This window comes from Artemia sp. Qi Xiang Cuo, chromosome 7 (genome assembly GCF_049724085.1).
Source record: "Artemia sp. Qi Xiang Cuo chromosome 7, ASM4972408v1, whole genome shotgun sequence".
Lineage (NCBI taxonomy): Eukaryota > Metazoa > Arthropoda > Branchiopoda > Anostraca > Artemiidae > Artemia > Artemia sp. Qi Xiang Cuo.
This window is the reverse complement of record NC_142800.1, coordinates 61,780,499-61,795,640: the sequence shown is the minus strand read 5'-3', so window position 1 is coordinate 61,795,640 and position 15,142 is coordinate 61,780,499. Positions and strand designations below refer to the sequence as shown.

The window sequence follows — 15,142 nt, the reverse complement described above, 5'->3', positions numbered from 1 at the left end:
GAAGCCCTGTAAAGAACCTGAGGCTAGAAATAAGTTCCAGAAGCGATACATCTTCAATGGCACATTCTAAAAAACCGTATTCCAATATCGGATAAACTTCTTGAGACAGAAATCTTGCCTGATAATTCTACTAGTATAAGTGAAGTAGATTTGTCTAATATTTGTTCAATTAAAGTTTAACATGAATGGGAAATTATATTTTTTATATACTCAAAAATATCGTAGGAATTTGCCAGTGAGAAATGGGTTGACTATGTTTACTTTTTAAGTTTCTTTTGTAAGGGATTAAACTTTTTTAAAATTATTTGCTTATGATTTCTTTTTTCAATTTGAAGTGTTTATTTTCAAGGAATCTTTTCATAGGTGGCATTGGGCGATACGACCCACTAGTAAGCGAAACTTCAAAATTGGAATTTTGATAACAATTGACAGGAATTGGGTTTTTATGCAGATTGCAATTATATAAATTTCATTAAGTTTAATATCTATCAACCAAATGCTCCGAGCCTCAGAATAAAAAGTGGTTTTGAAAACAGGGAGCCCGATTTTCGAAAAAGGGGAGTTTCACCCGTGAGGCATTCTTAACCATCGCAATACCTTTACGCAAATACCTTTTCGCAAAAAATTCGCAAATCTCGTAAACTAAAGAAGTAATTACCCTTTTCAAAAACATTACTCGTTCTATTAATGAAACCCATGAAACGAATAGCCAAGTTTAAAAAAAAACCTACTAATCAACTTACAGATGAATGACCACGGATTTAACCTAAAAAAAAACAACTTGTATATCATGAACTAGAAATCTACGTCAGAAAAACTTGTCCTCAATAGGACCGGTATTAAATGGCCCCTGGTAACCCAATTACTTGAAAACTTACACACATATTCATGCCTCAGGCGTAGGCTTGCGTGTATATTTTCAATGCATTAGGCGCTTACTACTCACCATTCAATCAGGGAAGCGAAGTTTTGATAAAAAAAATAAAAAGAAAAAAAAAGAGCTATTTCCATGGAAACTTCATAAAATAGCTCTTAATAGAACTTTTCACTGGAAAAACCTGTTTTTTTGCAACAAAATTATATAAAACACACCCACAAAAAAAAATATTTCTCTAATTCAAATATGTACTCTTGAACCAGGAAAACGTATTTTGGTTCTCTCTATAGATAACGTTGAGAGAAAAAAAAAATCAGCTTTGTCCATGAAAAGTTCACAAAAATAACTCTTAGTAGAATTTTTCACTGTGAACTCTAACTTTTTGTAACAAAATTATAGAAAATATGCACGAAACAGAAAATAAAAAATAATGGCTTCAAAATAAACATCAAGATTTCTAGTTGAAATAAATACGTTATTTTAGGTTGTATTAATCAAAAATAGCCTTCCCAGAACTTTAAACATACTCGTCAGCTCAAATTAGGGACATAAAAGGAGCCTGGCGGCTAATATTTACTCAATATGCTTGGATACTAGCATATCCTGCGTCTGCACAATTTCTAAATTTTAATTTTACAAACTCTAAGAACACATATACCGAACATCATTCATTTCAGATACTATTTAAATAAAAAAAAAAAAAAAGTTTTTTCAGCTGAAATTAAGGAGCAGCATTAAAACTCAAACGAACAGAAATTATTCTGTATATGAATAGGTCCCCCTCCCCTTCTCAAAAACTTGCTCTTTACGAAGTTTTTAGCACTTTTATAACAGCGTTGTACTCTAATCAAACAGCCCTTGTGTTTCATGAGTTGTTCTAAAGATTTGGGACAATTTTTTCAAACTTTAGCGTAAAGAGCAAGGTGTTGAGGAAGGGGCAACCCCTTTATATACAGAATAATTTCTGTTCGTTTGAGCTTTAATGTTTTCCTGACTTTCAGTTGAAAAAACTTGTTTTTTATTTAATTAATTTCTGATCGTTTTTTCAAATAATGCCTGTAAATATGGCTCCCCTCCATTGAATATTCCCTCCCCTCAGGGGTTACTCCTCTTTGGAAAAATTCCTCCCACCTAGAATTACTCTTCACTCGTAAAACTCCCCCCGGACAATTCCATCCTCACTGAAAATTCCCGCTCCCCCTCCATAAAATTTCTTGCAAAACATTCAGCCAGAAAAAAAAATCCTTAACATATTTACATTTGCAAAAGACTAAACTCTAGTCGTTTTCCCAATCACTCCAGAAATCCCCCCTTCCGTGGAAAGTATTTCCCAAAAATTCAAACACGCTGAAAATTTCCCCGGACAATTCCCCCGAAACATCTCAACATGCAAAATTGAGTAGGCAAAGAGAAAGTAAGACATAAAAAAAATTTCGAAAAAGAATTCTGTCAAATCCCATCAGTGTTAAATTCCCAATGGAAAGTTCACCCCCAAAATTTCTCTCTACACGGAAAATTATCCCCATGGAAACCCACCTGAAGCAAAAATCTCCACCCCCCCCACTCGAAAAATGTCAGTATACCTCCCAATAAAAAATACTATACGTAGAACAATGGTCAAATTTTATAACTTAAAGACATATCCCCCGGGTCTGAGAGGGGGTCATGTTATCTCCAAAGGCATAGTTTTGTGACTTTTCAACTTTGTTGAACAAAATGGCTATCTCAAAATTTTGATCAGACAATTTTGAAAAATAAGGGGCGTGAGAGGGGGGCTATTTGCCCAAAAATTTTTTTGGTCCCTTAAAAAGGGCACTAGAACTTTAAATTTCTGTTCAAATGAGCCCTCTCTCGATGTTCTAGGACCATAGGTTCGATCCACATTCCATATTTTTAAAAATAGGAGCTTGAAGCCTCTACAATAGGGTTCTCCGATACGCTGAATCTGATTTATATTATAGGTTTTTACTAACCTCTCGGAGTATTTCCTTATATAATAGGTTTATATTTCCCTATATAATAGGCTATATTAGGTTTTTATTGCCTTGTTTAGAATAAGGCAATTTTTCTCAGGCTCGAAGCCTTTTATGGGTAAGACTAAGCTTAATGAATTTTATATATTTAGAATTAGCATAGTAAGTCGATTCTTTTGATACATTGATTGATATCAAATTTCCACTTTTTAGAGTTTCGGTTACTATTGAGCCGTGTCACTCCTTACTTACAGTTCGTTACCACGAACCGTTTGAAAACCCATTGAAAGGGGAAATAATGAGTGTATTTACTCATTCTTAGTTTTCGTGGCGATTATCACAACGCGTCGAATAGATTTTTCACAATTATAATTAAATTAACGGATTTAATGCAGAACCACATATCTATAACATCAAGTGCTAAGAATTACCAAATGAATAGCAAAGCTCGAAAATTTGGCAATATGCCATTCAGAACTAATAGAAAGGTAAGTGTAGCAACTGGGAAATTTTGGGAAATATGAAAAGAACTGGAATAAATCCTTAACCCAAAAATGTTTGAATATATCTAGTAAAAGTTCTTGGTACTTTTAATGGTACGTCTAAAATAAATGGGCGCTCGAAAAATAGGATTAAGTTTTTGAATTTCAGATAAAAAGCTGCATTAGAAGCTAATCACAAATAATGAAACCTTTGTTCTCTTCCCTCGAATTGTCAAGGCGTTTATGATAATATTGTACATTATGAATATGCATTATTTTAGCATTTCTTTTAAATTCGTAACTGCTCCTGAAGCGTCGTGCTGATGATATTTTTTTTGGCAATGCTGTTTTTTTGTGTGTATGGTGTTCTTATTTTAGTTTACACATTTCAAAAAAAGTGCAAAGCATTATTTGCAGAAGTTCTTTAAAAGAAAATTGTTGAATGCGTATATCTTCTAGCGATTTTTTCTGTACCTTTCATTGGCGCCAATGCAGAAAAATATGGCCAATTGGTGGTCCAGGTACTTTTTCTTTTTCCTTACATGTGTTTACCAAAAAAAGTATTTTTCAAAATCTAGGTGATGGCATCCTTTTTTTATTATATTCTTTAATACCAAGTAAAAAAAAAAAAATTCAAAATCTAGAGAGCTCCCACCAATTGGTGGCAACAACACCTTTTCTTTTTCCTTATATGTGTTGATACTCCAGGTGTCATAAAAAAAAAATCCACCTTATCTAGAAAATTACTGAATATAGGGTCCTTATCTAGAGGCCACAAGCTACAAATTTAAAATTTTTTAGAAGCTAATTTCGATATTTCTCACCATATTCATATTAAACATAAAGGCCTGAGATGACAATGATTTTTTATAATCTCTCCACTGTGACAAGGGGCTTTAAAAGTAAACCTATTTCATGATCTGTCAGTCAATAGAAGAAAAATAAAGCAAGGGCACTGAAAGTTCTGACTTATGAGTTTATGGCCTTTATGTACAAATGTACGCAACATGAGAGCATCTGGCCTGTACCTCGCTCATAATGTCAATTTTGAATAATTCTTCCCCATCTTTTACGATTTTTCTATTTTCATATCATAATTCGCCAGTATTTTTGTTCTTGTTGTCTAATTTCGCTACCCCTCCACCTCCCCTCGCCCAAAGATAAACCCGTGAGAATAAAAATGCTTTTATTTAAGGCACCTTTGATAAGACAAGTGTCTATACTCTCACCTCTTCAGCTGTAGTGAAACTATGTGGCATATTTCTTTCCGAACTCCATTCGGCTTCTTCTTCAGCGAGCCGCTCCTTTGCCAGATTATAATACTTGATGAGACTTTCCTCCTCTGCTCCTACAATATTTACACAATAGTTGGGTCTCCCTCAAAAAACATTTTGTATTAATATTGACAAAAAACGTTACCTTTCCAGCAAACAGCATATACAGAGGAAAAAATATTTGAAATAGGGATTCTCAAGACAATGGGCTGAAGCTAAGGCAATACTAAATTTAAACTCAACATTTTGCTTGTCTAAGCCGTGACATTTGTCAGTAAATCATAGAATAAAAACATACAGTTTTGCAGGCTAGAAAATTTCATAGCTAAGAGATAAAACATCCTTAACTCAGAAAATTTTACTTTTTCTCAACGTTCTTAGACTGACTACATTTTAGGAGATGAACTTAACTAAATGTTGCCAATGAGAAAACTACTAGAAACATCTAATGATAAATAAAACATTTACATAAACACCAAAATATTGATTTGCCATTTCGACGGTTAATCAGTACATCAATGACAATATGGGTGTTTAAAATAATTATTATAACTAGATTTATGTTATTACCCATTCATATCCAAATGACAAACAGTGGAGTAAAACATTGAGAAAACAAGAAAAACAAGCGGGAATGTACATACACAAGAAAAAAATCATACAAAAAAAACATAAAAAGAAGATATAAATTATCTTAATTCTTCGATTTTAATAACCAAACGGAAAAATTAAAAAGAAAGTAAAAAAAGGATTTTTTTATATAAAATCAGCGCTGCGTTGTGAGAATTTGGAAATTTTTTACCCGCTTTCCACATTCTTTGTTATCTCTTTGACACGTTAAGGATGCTTTTAAGCTTCGACAAAGATAGCAAAGAGGACGAATCTATGGAAACAATACCAGAGCATGCAGTCTCCTCGTTACGCAGCCTACTACACATACTTAATATAAGAATAATAAAACCCGAGGCAGAGATGTTACTACCAACGCTGAAGCAACAAGTAAGAAAAGGCACAAAAACATTAGAAGTGAAATGGCGGCAGAGGAAAACTTTTAACCAATCAAAGAATACCAAATATGTTCCACTGAAGCAGTGGCAAATTATAAAGTGTCTAAAGGGTGTGTATTCTTATCAGTATCAAATAAGACAAAGACCACATACGAGACATTAAATTATTGGCATGGAATATTCAAGAACTAAATCAAGGGTGTGTCCCTTAAGAATAATAATAATGGCCATTTCAACTCTGACATTATTGGTTTTGTACACATAATTAGGACTGAATGATAATTTTTTTTATCCGGGTTACGAAATGTCCAGAATTGATAGGAGAATCTTAAGAAAGTTTCATAATTATGAAGTTCTGGTAGTATAAGTGAAAGAATGATGGCTGAGCAGGGGCGGATACAGGATTGTTTTTAAGGGGGGGGGGGGCGCAAAATAGGTTGATCAGAAAAAAAATTAGGGGGGGGGCGCAAAATAGGTTAATCCGATAAACTTGCGTTAGGAGCAAGTTTAATTAACACAAACTTGAGTTAATTAAGTTAATTACACTACTTTGGACTACGCTAGGGGGGGGGGGGCCCTGGATCCGCCACTGGTGCTGAGAATAATGTGTGTGTTAAACTTAATGTAGATTACCAAATAATTCCTATTTTAGGTAAACTTTATATTTACCCAAGGCAGTTCAAATAAGTCTGAGGATACTCAACAGCTAGTGCTGCAGAACAACATTCTATGGATTGGAAATACATTCTATTGGATTTCCAATAGTATGGATTTTGTTGGTTAAATAAAGAACACAAAAATACTGATATGTCATCTACAGAAGTCCCAAACCTGGGTAAACGCAGCTGCATTTACCGACGCAGCAGTCGGTAAACGCAGTAGTTTTATCGGCTCGTGCAGTGATTTTAAGATGGAAATACTAATATAACATCTAATGAAATTTCAGTCTAGGTTGGTAATTGCAGCGGTTTGACTGACTTGTGCCGTGATTTTACGGACGGTGCCAATTTTTTTTTCATTCGGTTAAATAACGAATATGAAAATAATGAAACGACATCTACAAAATCTCAATCTAATACTGACATTACGTGTACCGTAATCTCCATCTCGGTCGGTAAGTGTAGCGGTTGTACCGACTCGTGTTGTGATTTTCCGGACTGCCCCACTATTTTCTATTCAGTTAAATAAAAAATATGAAAATAATGACATTACATCTACAATATCTCAATTTTGATCGGTAAATGCAGCGGTTTTACCAACGCATGCCCTTATTTTACTGATGGCGCCACAATTTTCTCTGGGTTAAATGAAGAACACGAAAATAGTGACATGACATCTTCCAAAATTCCGATCACAGTCAGTAAATGGACCGCTTTTACTAACTTGGAAGAATGGGCAAAAACCTCATCCGGAAGAAATTATTACCAGTTACTTGCAAGGCGTTGAGGTCGCAGTCACGTTTTATAACCGGTTAGATGGTTAGTAGATTAAGAGATGTGGGTGATAAAGAAAATAACGCTCATCCAAGGGAACCAAACGTCTCAAGTTTCGTATTCGAAGGGAGCTACTGTGCTCTCAAGTCTCGCATTCGAAACGGACATTATTCTAACTATTGATAAAAAAAACAGTCGGTTTTTTGCCAGAAGAAAGATCATGGTTGCGTGTTTTTTTTTTTTTTTTTTTTTTTTACCAGGGGTGGTCGTAACGAACCAGTGGTCCTAGAATATCGTGGGAGGACTCATTGGAAAGGAAATTGAAAGTTCTAGTGCCATTTTTAAGTGACCAAAAAATTGGAGGGCAACTAGGCCCCCTCCCACGCTCATTTTTTCCCAAAGTCACCTAATCAAAATTTTGAGATAGCCATTTTGTTCAGCATGGTTGAAAATATGATAACTATGTCCTTTAAGATGATTTAATCCCCCGAAGTCCCCGGGGGGAGGGCTGAAAGTTATGAACTTTACCCAATGTTAACATATAGTATTGGGTATTAGGAAGTATAGATACGTTTTCAGGGGGATTTTTTCTGGTAGAAGGGGGTGGGTGGGTCGGGGGTTATGTGGGAGGATCTTTCCATGAAGGAAGTTTTCATGCAAGAAGGGACATTGCTATGAAGGGGGCGCCGGATTTCCCAGCATTATTTAAAAGAAAATATCAGAAATTAAATATAAAAAAAAAAGTTTTCCAACTGAAAATAAGGAGTATCATCAAAAATTAAAACGAACACAAACTATTACGTGTATGATTGGGTTCACCCCCTAGTCAATACCTCGCTCTTTAAGCCAAACATTTTTTAGTGCTTTCATAAGAGCTATTTATTCTAGTAAACGGCCTTTCTAAAAAAAATTAAGGGGTCATTTTTAAAGAATTGGAACTAAATTCGAACTTTAGCTTATAGAGCGAGGTATTGACTAGGGGGCGAGCCCCCTAATATACGTAATAAAAATATATGAATATAGAAGTTCGTTATCTAAGTTAATTCGTAAGTTACGTATATGTATTACTAATAAAAACGTTCGTAAATAAAATTAAACAACTTTCGAGAAAGCCATTTAACCAAATAAAAGTACAATTAATATGCAAATTTTGTTTTAATTATTCATGCACGGTGAGCCAAAATCAAAACCTGCATTAATTCTAAAACGTTCAAAAATTAAATAAAAAAAAAGCAAGTTTTTTTTAACTGAAAGTAAGGAACGGCGTTAACACTTAAAACGAACAGAAATTATTCCGTATATGAAAGGGGCTGTTCCCTCCTCAACGCCTCGCTCTTTACGCTAAAGTTTGGCTTTCTCACAACTCTTATTTATTCTAAACAATAAAAAACTTTAGCGTAAAGAGCGAGGCGTTGAGGAGGGGGCAGCCCCTTTCATATACGGAATAATTTCTGTTCGTTTTAAAATGACCAGCCAGTCACTAAAACTCCCCCCCCCTCCAAACATTTTGTTTTTTTTTGGGGGGGGGCTGGTACTCGTCAGCAGATTGTATACTGCTTGTAAGATTCTCAGGCACCACCAAAATGAAAAAAAATATATAATCAATGGTGAGAGGAAATTATTGAGCTTTATGGTTTTAGTGGATTAATGATTGACAATAGTCGTTTTGGCATCAACGAGAAGTGTGGTGAGTGTACACTACATGTTTAAGCAGAAAAAAAAAACTTAGCATTATTGATTATCTGTTACCTGATAAAAGGCTCCACCTGAAGATTTGAACGGAGGCACTTCATATGACCATTTACAATTAGTTTGAAGCTTAAAAGTTTTAAGCCAATAGTAGGGCATATAGTCAAATATAGCCAAGTCATGGCATATACACGGAGGACAATAAGGTTAGATTCTGCTTTGAGAATGAATATCTCCTAGAATCCTAGACATGCATCGAACAGATCAAGTTTCAAACGTCGAGATTCAAATAATGATCAACCAGCAACTTGTGCGGGATATCGCCATCATTGATGGAAATATCTAGGCTATATTTTGAGACTGGGGACACTAGAACTCCTTATACCAACTTCGACTGGCTACCTGCAGGATAAAAAAAGATAGGTCGTCTTAAGAACAGCCTACGGAGCATATACCAGTCAAATCTCCGTAGTCCATATGTGTTTCTACAAAACGAGTGCGAAAACGACTCGGAAATACTAGCCGACCCCCTAGCAGACCAGGAGAAGCTAAGGTCTAAGGTAAGGGTATACCAATAATTAAATGTGTTCGAATAAAAACCATTGCAAGTCCAATTTAAGTCCAGATAGTTCGTTTTAGACTTCAAAAATGAGTGGTCTTTGCAAAACGCCTGGCGTTTCAGGAGGACTCTTCTGTGCGGTATTAAGACGAACAATTGACGAAATGCTGTAGCAGGATCAAGTAGTAGCTCAAAAGATAAAATTACATCGAAATTTATCTCATAAAATTTAAATTTATTTTACAGAGAAATTTACCATTTGATTTTGGCTCCTTATCAGCGAATATCTATTAACCCTTTCGACGCTGAAGAACGAACTTTTAAGATAGCCACTGAATTTACTACTAGAATGACTACAGTTAAAGAGATGTGGAGAAGTATAGATACTTCATTTACAGAGATATATCATAGATAGCAACATTGACATAAAAAATGGGAAAAGAAAACTATCAATTATAAAAAAAAAAACTCTCCCTTTTTTAAAGCCAGGACACACGGGAATTTTGGAGTTTTATAAATATATGACATTGACTATAAAATTAATAAACAGCAAAACTATCACATTTTAAGGGACTTGATAGTAATTTTTGACCCTTACAGTGGCCAAATATAACCCTTGAAATGGACACAGAACTGGAAGGTTAGATTACACAGAATCTTCCTTAGAGAAAGAAGATCAAGAGCTTTTCTCAATAATATTAAAAGAGGAGGTAGAGGGGGGAGGGGGATAAATAATTCTTGCGGATATTCAGACCCTGAGATATATTGGTGTACCCGCCACAATATACACTAATTAAGACACTAAAAAGAGTCATGATTCATTCCCCGAACGAGTAACACCTTAGGCGCTCTCTGCCGTGAGGTAATTATAGCTGAAAATTATCGTGAGGTAATTATAGTGAAATAGCTTGTGTGATTAAAGTTTTGAATTGATGACAGAGAATTTTTTGTAGTGTGATTATTGCTTTGGACAGGAGAATTGCATGGAGTAATTGAGGATAACGACATTGAAGATGACGAAGCCTGTGTAATCTGGGATAAATGATTTTAGTCATTACCAGCAGAGCCTATTGACTACCGTCGTTGGAAAAGGTGTTTACCGTGCCAAACAGCTAAAAGCACTGCACGCTAGCAACATCGCGAATAAAAAATCGTTGTCAGCTGAGGTAAGACTTATTTATTTGTCCATTTTTTCTCACTGCTTATTCATAGGACGAAATAAAAGAAACAGTTAAGAAGTATCATTCGAAGAGGATTAAAATGATTATTCGTCATCTTCACCTAAGGATGGAGAGACTTTGTCAATTTCGACGCTGGCTCGGAGCTTTTCTTAAATTCTAACTATAGCGAAAGACAGTGGAAAAAAGCTTGACGGTATCACGGACCAGTTCAAATCACTGGAATCCCGGGTGAAATCGCTCGAAGAACTCTATCTGGCTAATCTCAACAGTTTTCCGTGATCCAGACACATGTGGCGGCTACTGAGAGTGAAATAATAAATGTGAAATAACTGATTAGTGTTGTTACATCTGAGTCAACGTTTCTTCGTGAAGAAAATAATCAGTTAAAGAATCGGTTAATACATTGCGAGTACAGAATGAATGAGAAAAAATATAGTGGTTTCGAATGTACCTTGCGAGGATAAAGAGGAAACTAACGCGATTTTCAAAACTGTTTGTGAAGAAGGACTAGGTGTAAATGAGACCCCAGAATTTGATGTTACACCAGTGAAAAACAGCGTAGATATTTTAAAGCTACTGTTCGGTATAAAGAATAAAAAATAACGATTCTGAAACGGAGTAAAAAAACTTAAAAGAAAGACTGTGCGATCGTAAAGATATTTATCTTAGTGATGATGCTCCGACGGCAGTGAAAGATGTTGGAAAACGGCTGCTTGAAAAAAGTTCAAAGCTCGCTGATTGTGGTAGTCAAGCATGGGTAACAAAATCGGTCCCACCTCTCCTTTGTTTTGATCTGCCAAATGGCCTGTGTGTTTCTTTCTCCGTGAATGACGTGATTCCGGAATTGTCAGTGCCGATAAATCCTCGTGTTGTGCCTATACAATACTAAGCTTCATCTTAATTATTTTAGTTTAATATGAGTTTTGGTTTCTTGTGAGTTATTATCCTGTTTTTTTTTTTTTTTTTTTTGTTTTTTTTTTGGTATTTTGTGGTATGAATTAATGTCGTCTCGTGTTTTTCCTTTTTTTTTGAAAAGGATGTTGGGGATGGAAAAAAAATATATATATAATGAGAAAAAAGCAATAACGGTGTATAATTTGTTGTGCGATGCGTGCCGATTTGTGTTTCGAGTTCTTATGAATTGGTCTTGGCTTTCAATGATACTAGGCCTGGGAACAGGAGTAGCGTTTTTTGGATTTTATGAAGATATTTATGCTTCTTTTTTTTGTTTAGGTTTGAAGTGTAGAAGCGATGATACCACCTCAGCAAATGATGAAAATAATAAATGTAAGTTAACAGACCCTTTTCTTTCTCATATCCGTCATAAAATGATTTTTGATAACGGTTAATTTAGAGTAAAATATGTTGAAGGGAATGGAGAATGATTCAATCAGGGTTGAAGATATTGGGGATGGGGGTGCTCCATCGTGAATTTGATAGCAATGGTGTAGGTGAAGAATATTTGAAAGCCCGTTATAAGTTCCTTCAGGATTTGAATAATGATTATGACCCGAGTGATTTTTCGGGTTTTCATTTAAATTTCCAAGGTATTAGTACTTCATTTCAGTACCTGGAGGAAGTTCTGCAGACTCAAGGTTTTAAAGGTTTTGGCCCTGATTGAGACATGGTTGAAGTCTCATACGTCATCTCTATTAGATGTTCCAAATTACCAACTGGTTTTAAAAAACAGGGAATTGCACCAACATAGAGGTTTAGCGGCATGTATCAAGGGTGATCTTAATGTCTTGCCGATGCCTTCCCTTACTAAACATAAGGAAAAAGTGTTTGAGTTGATGGTTTAGCAAGTATCTAAGCTTAATTTTAAATGTGTTCTTGCTATTATTTATCGACCTCATTCTAGTAGCCTCATAGAATTTCTGAGTCTGTTAGAAGAGAGCAACTGGACCTGTTGAGTGGAACAAGACAGCCGTGTTTTGTGTGTGGTGACTTGAACATTGATTTAAAAAGTCTACATTCTAGTCAGAGAGTTAAGAAGTTTCTGGATATGATGCTTAGCTACGGGCTAAAGCCTACTATAAACATCTGTACAAGAGCCACTGAGAATTATGCGTCAATATTGGAAAACACATTTGTGAATACTGAATATAAGTCACCTGCTGTTGTGGTAAATAGTGTTTCAGATCATTTTAAAGTAATGATAACAGTGAATAAGGGACATCGTTGTAACGTAATTAGGTCTATTATTGATTATGAGGCTGTTGCCCGTTTTAAATTGGAAGTTGATAAGACTGAATTCAATTTTCTACAAGAGGAATATGATATCAATCAGAAATTTGATAAATGGTACGGGACGTTAACAGGTTTACTTCAGAAGTGTTAAACCTAAAAAAGTATACAGGTATCAATCAGCAAAGAATCCATGGATTACTTTTATTTGTTGTCGACTCCAAAGTCCGAATTCGGCCCTTTGTGGGCTTGTGATAGCGGTTTTTTTTAAATAAATATCTTATCTTATCTACTAAGAGTCTACTCTTAAGTATGAGATGGCGAAACCATTTATATAAGGATTTGATCCAAAATAAAGGGGTAACTACTAAGGATGATTATAAAGCATATAATAACATGCTAAACTGTCTCCATCGGAAAGCTAAAGCAGATTATTTTGCTTTCAAGTTTGAAGAACCAGAAGGAAGTCCAGGCAAGACTTGGAAAATTATCAAGTCTGTAACGAACCCTAGTCGGCCTCCCTCGGAGCTTCCGGATAGTGTGAATTACAATTCAGTTTGTGAGCATTTTTCAAATGTGGGCCATAACGTAGGATCCAGTATCCCAGTCCTGGCTGAAGATGGCGATTTTTCACAATTACTGCCTGATAAGAGCCAAGTGTCTGCTTATTTAAAGCCGGTTAAATTAAATGAGTTGTGCGAAATGTTTAAAAATATGAAAAAAAGGAAAGCAGGATCAGAAATCATGACTGTGAAAGTTTTCCGTGCTATTTATCCTATTGTTTCTAATCAGTTGGTAATGCTAATAAATGAGTGTTTTGAGTCAGGTATTTTCCCCGTTAGTCTGAAGATTGCGAAAGTGAAGCCACTTTCTAAAGGGGGCGATAGTGGGAACTTAAGATAATTATAGGCCTATTTCCCTTCTTCCTGTTATTTCTAGAATAACAGAGAGACTGATAAATGTAAGAATGGTCAAATTCCTAGAATCTAAGTTGTTTTTTTTCGGTCTAGCAAGTACAAATTTAGGAAAGGAATGTCAACTGAGCAAGCAGTGATCTTCTTGACGACATTTGTGAATGATCATTTAGATCATGGTCTTAAAGTGGTATCCGTTTTCCTTGACATAATGAAAGCATTTTATTGCGTGGATTATGAAATTTTAGTAAAGACGTTAGATAATTGTGGTATCCGTGGAAAATTTTGGAACTTATTAGATCATTCCTGAGTGAACGTATGCAGATTGTGCAAATTAAAAGTGAGACCTCTAGCCCGCAGAGAGTAGAGGCTGGCGTTCCTCAAGAATCAGTTTTGGGACTTTTTTGATTTATATCAATATTTAACGATGCACTGAAGATATAACGATTTTGGATAAAGAAGATCGCGGTCCCAGAACTATAATTCCTAGTTTTACTGACGATACACATTTTACAGTTGCTGCGAGGATGGAAAGTGAACTTCATCTTGTTCTGAAAAAGAGAATGGAACAAATAGAAAACTTGATGAGATTTAATATACTTGAATTAGACCATAATAAAAGTCAATTTGTCATTTACGGGAGAAGCGTAAATTACCAGCCCCGGATTGAGAAACTAGAAGTTGATGGAAATGCTATAGAACGTGTTAGAGCAGTGAATTTTCTTGGAGTGATAGTCGATGAGTGCTTGAGTTTCAAAGACCTTATTAATCAAATCGCAACTAAGGTTACCCGAAATTTGGAAATTACAAGGAAGCTAAAGCGTACTTTCCCAAGACCGGTTCTCAGAATGCTTTATTTCTCCCTTACTCATCCGTATTTGATTTATTGTATATTGGTTTGGTCTTCAACGTTTGTGGGTCATCTATCGCAGATTAGAGTATTACAGAATAAAGCTGTAAGAATACTAACTGGAGATGATAAGCGTTCCTCGGTTATAGCAAGGTATGCTGAACTTACATATTGTTCCATTTTTCGGATTGATCAAGTTTTATAATATTCTTTTTATGTTTAAACATCAGAATAAAATGCAGAATAATTTGCTTTCAAGATTTTTTTTATGTCTGTTTCTAGTGTACATTCTTATAGTTTAAGACGTTCGGATGAATTTACACCACCTAAGCCTGTGACAACTAGGTCAATGTGGTTTATCCGCCATACTAGCCCTCGAGCGTGGAATAATCTGCCAGATGAGTCAAGAAGGTGACGGATGTTTCTGAATTTAGAAGTCTGTTAAAAGAACGATGGATTGAGAAGGACAAGGTTAAATATGTTGAATGTTGAGAATTGATGAGTTGATTTTTAGTAGGGTTGGTATAGTCTCTTGTTAGTGTTTTTTATATGATTGGTTTTTTTTTGTCTAGGCCTAGTTGGGGTAGTGATCTCCTTTACAAGCTCAGCTTCTGCATTTTATTATTTATGGTTGATGAATAAACCCTAATTTATAAAAAAAAAAAATAATAACTTGAAGGACAGTTTTATGCCAACTGAAGAATATCTAATTCAAG

General features: G+C 35.2%; 1 protein-coding gene across 5 annotated transcripts in view; it reads right to left on the bottom strand.

The window, feature by feature from the left end:
* Positions 1-15,142, bottom strand: part of LOC148950539 (ADP-ribose glycohydrolase MACROD2-like) — a 93,178-nt gene that overhangs the window by 25,741 nt on the left and 52,295 nt on the right. For all 5 annotated transcript variants that reach the window (XM_089091645.1, XM_089091648.1, XM_089091644.1 and 2 more), the window contains one exon: positions 4,562-4,680. In XM_089091645.1, the coding sequence (XP_088947771.1) occupies positions 4,562-4,680 (119 nt within the window). The remainder of the gene's footprint in view (positions 1-4,561; positions 4,681-15,142) is intronic.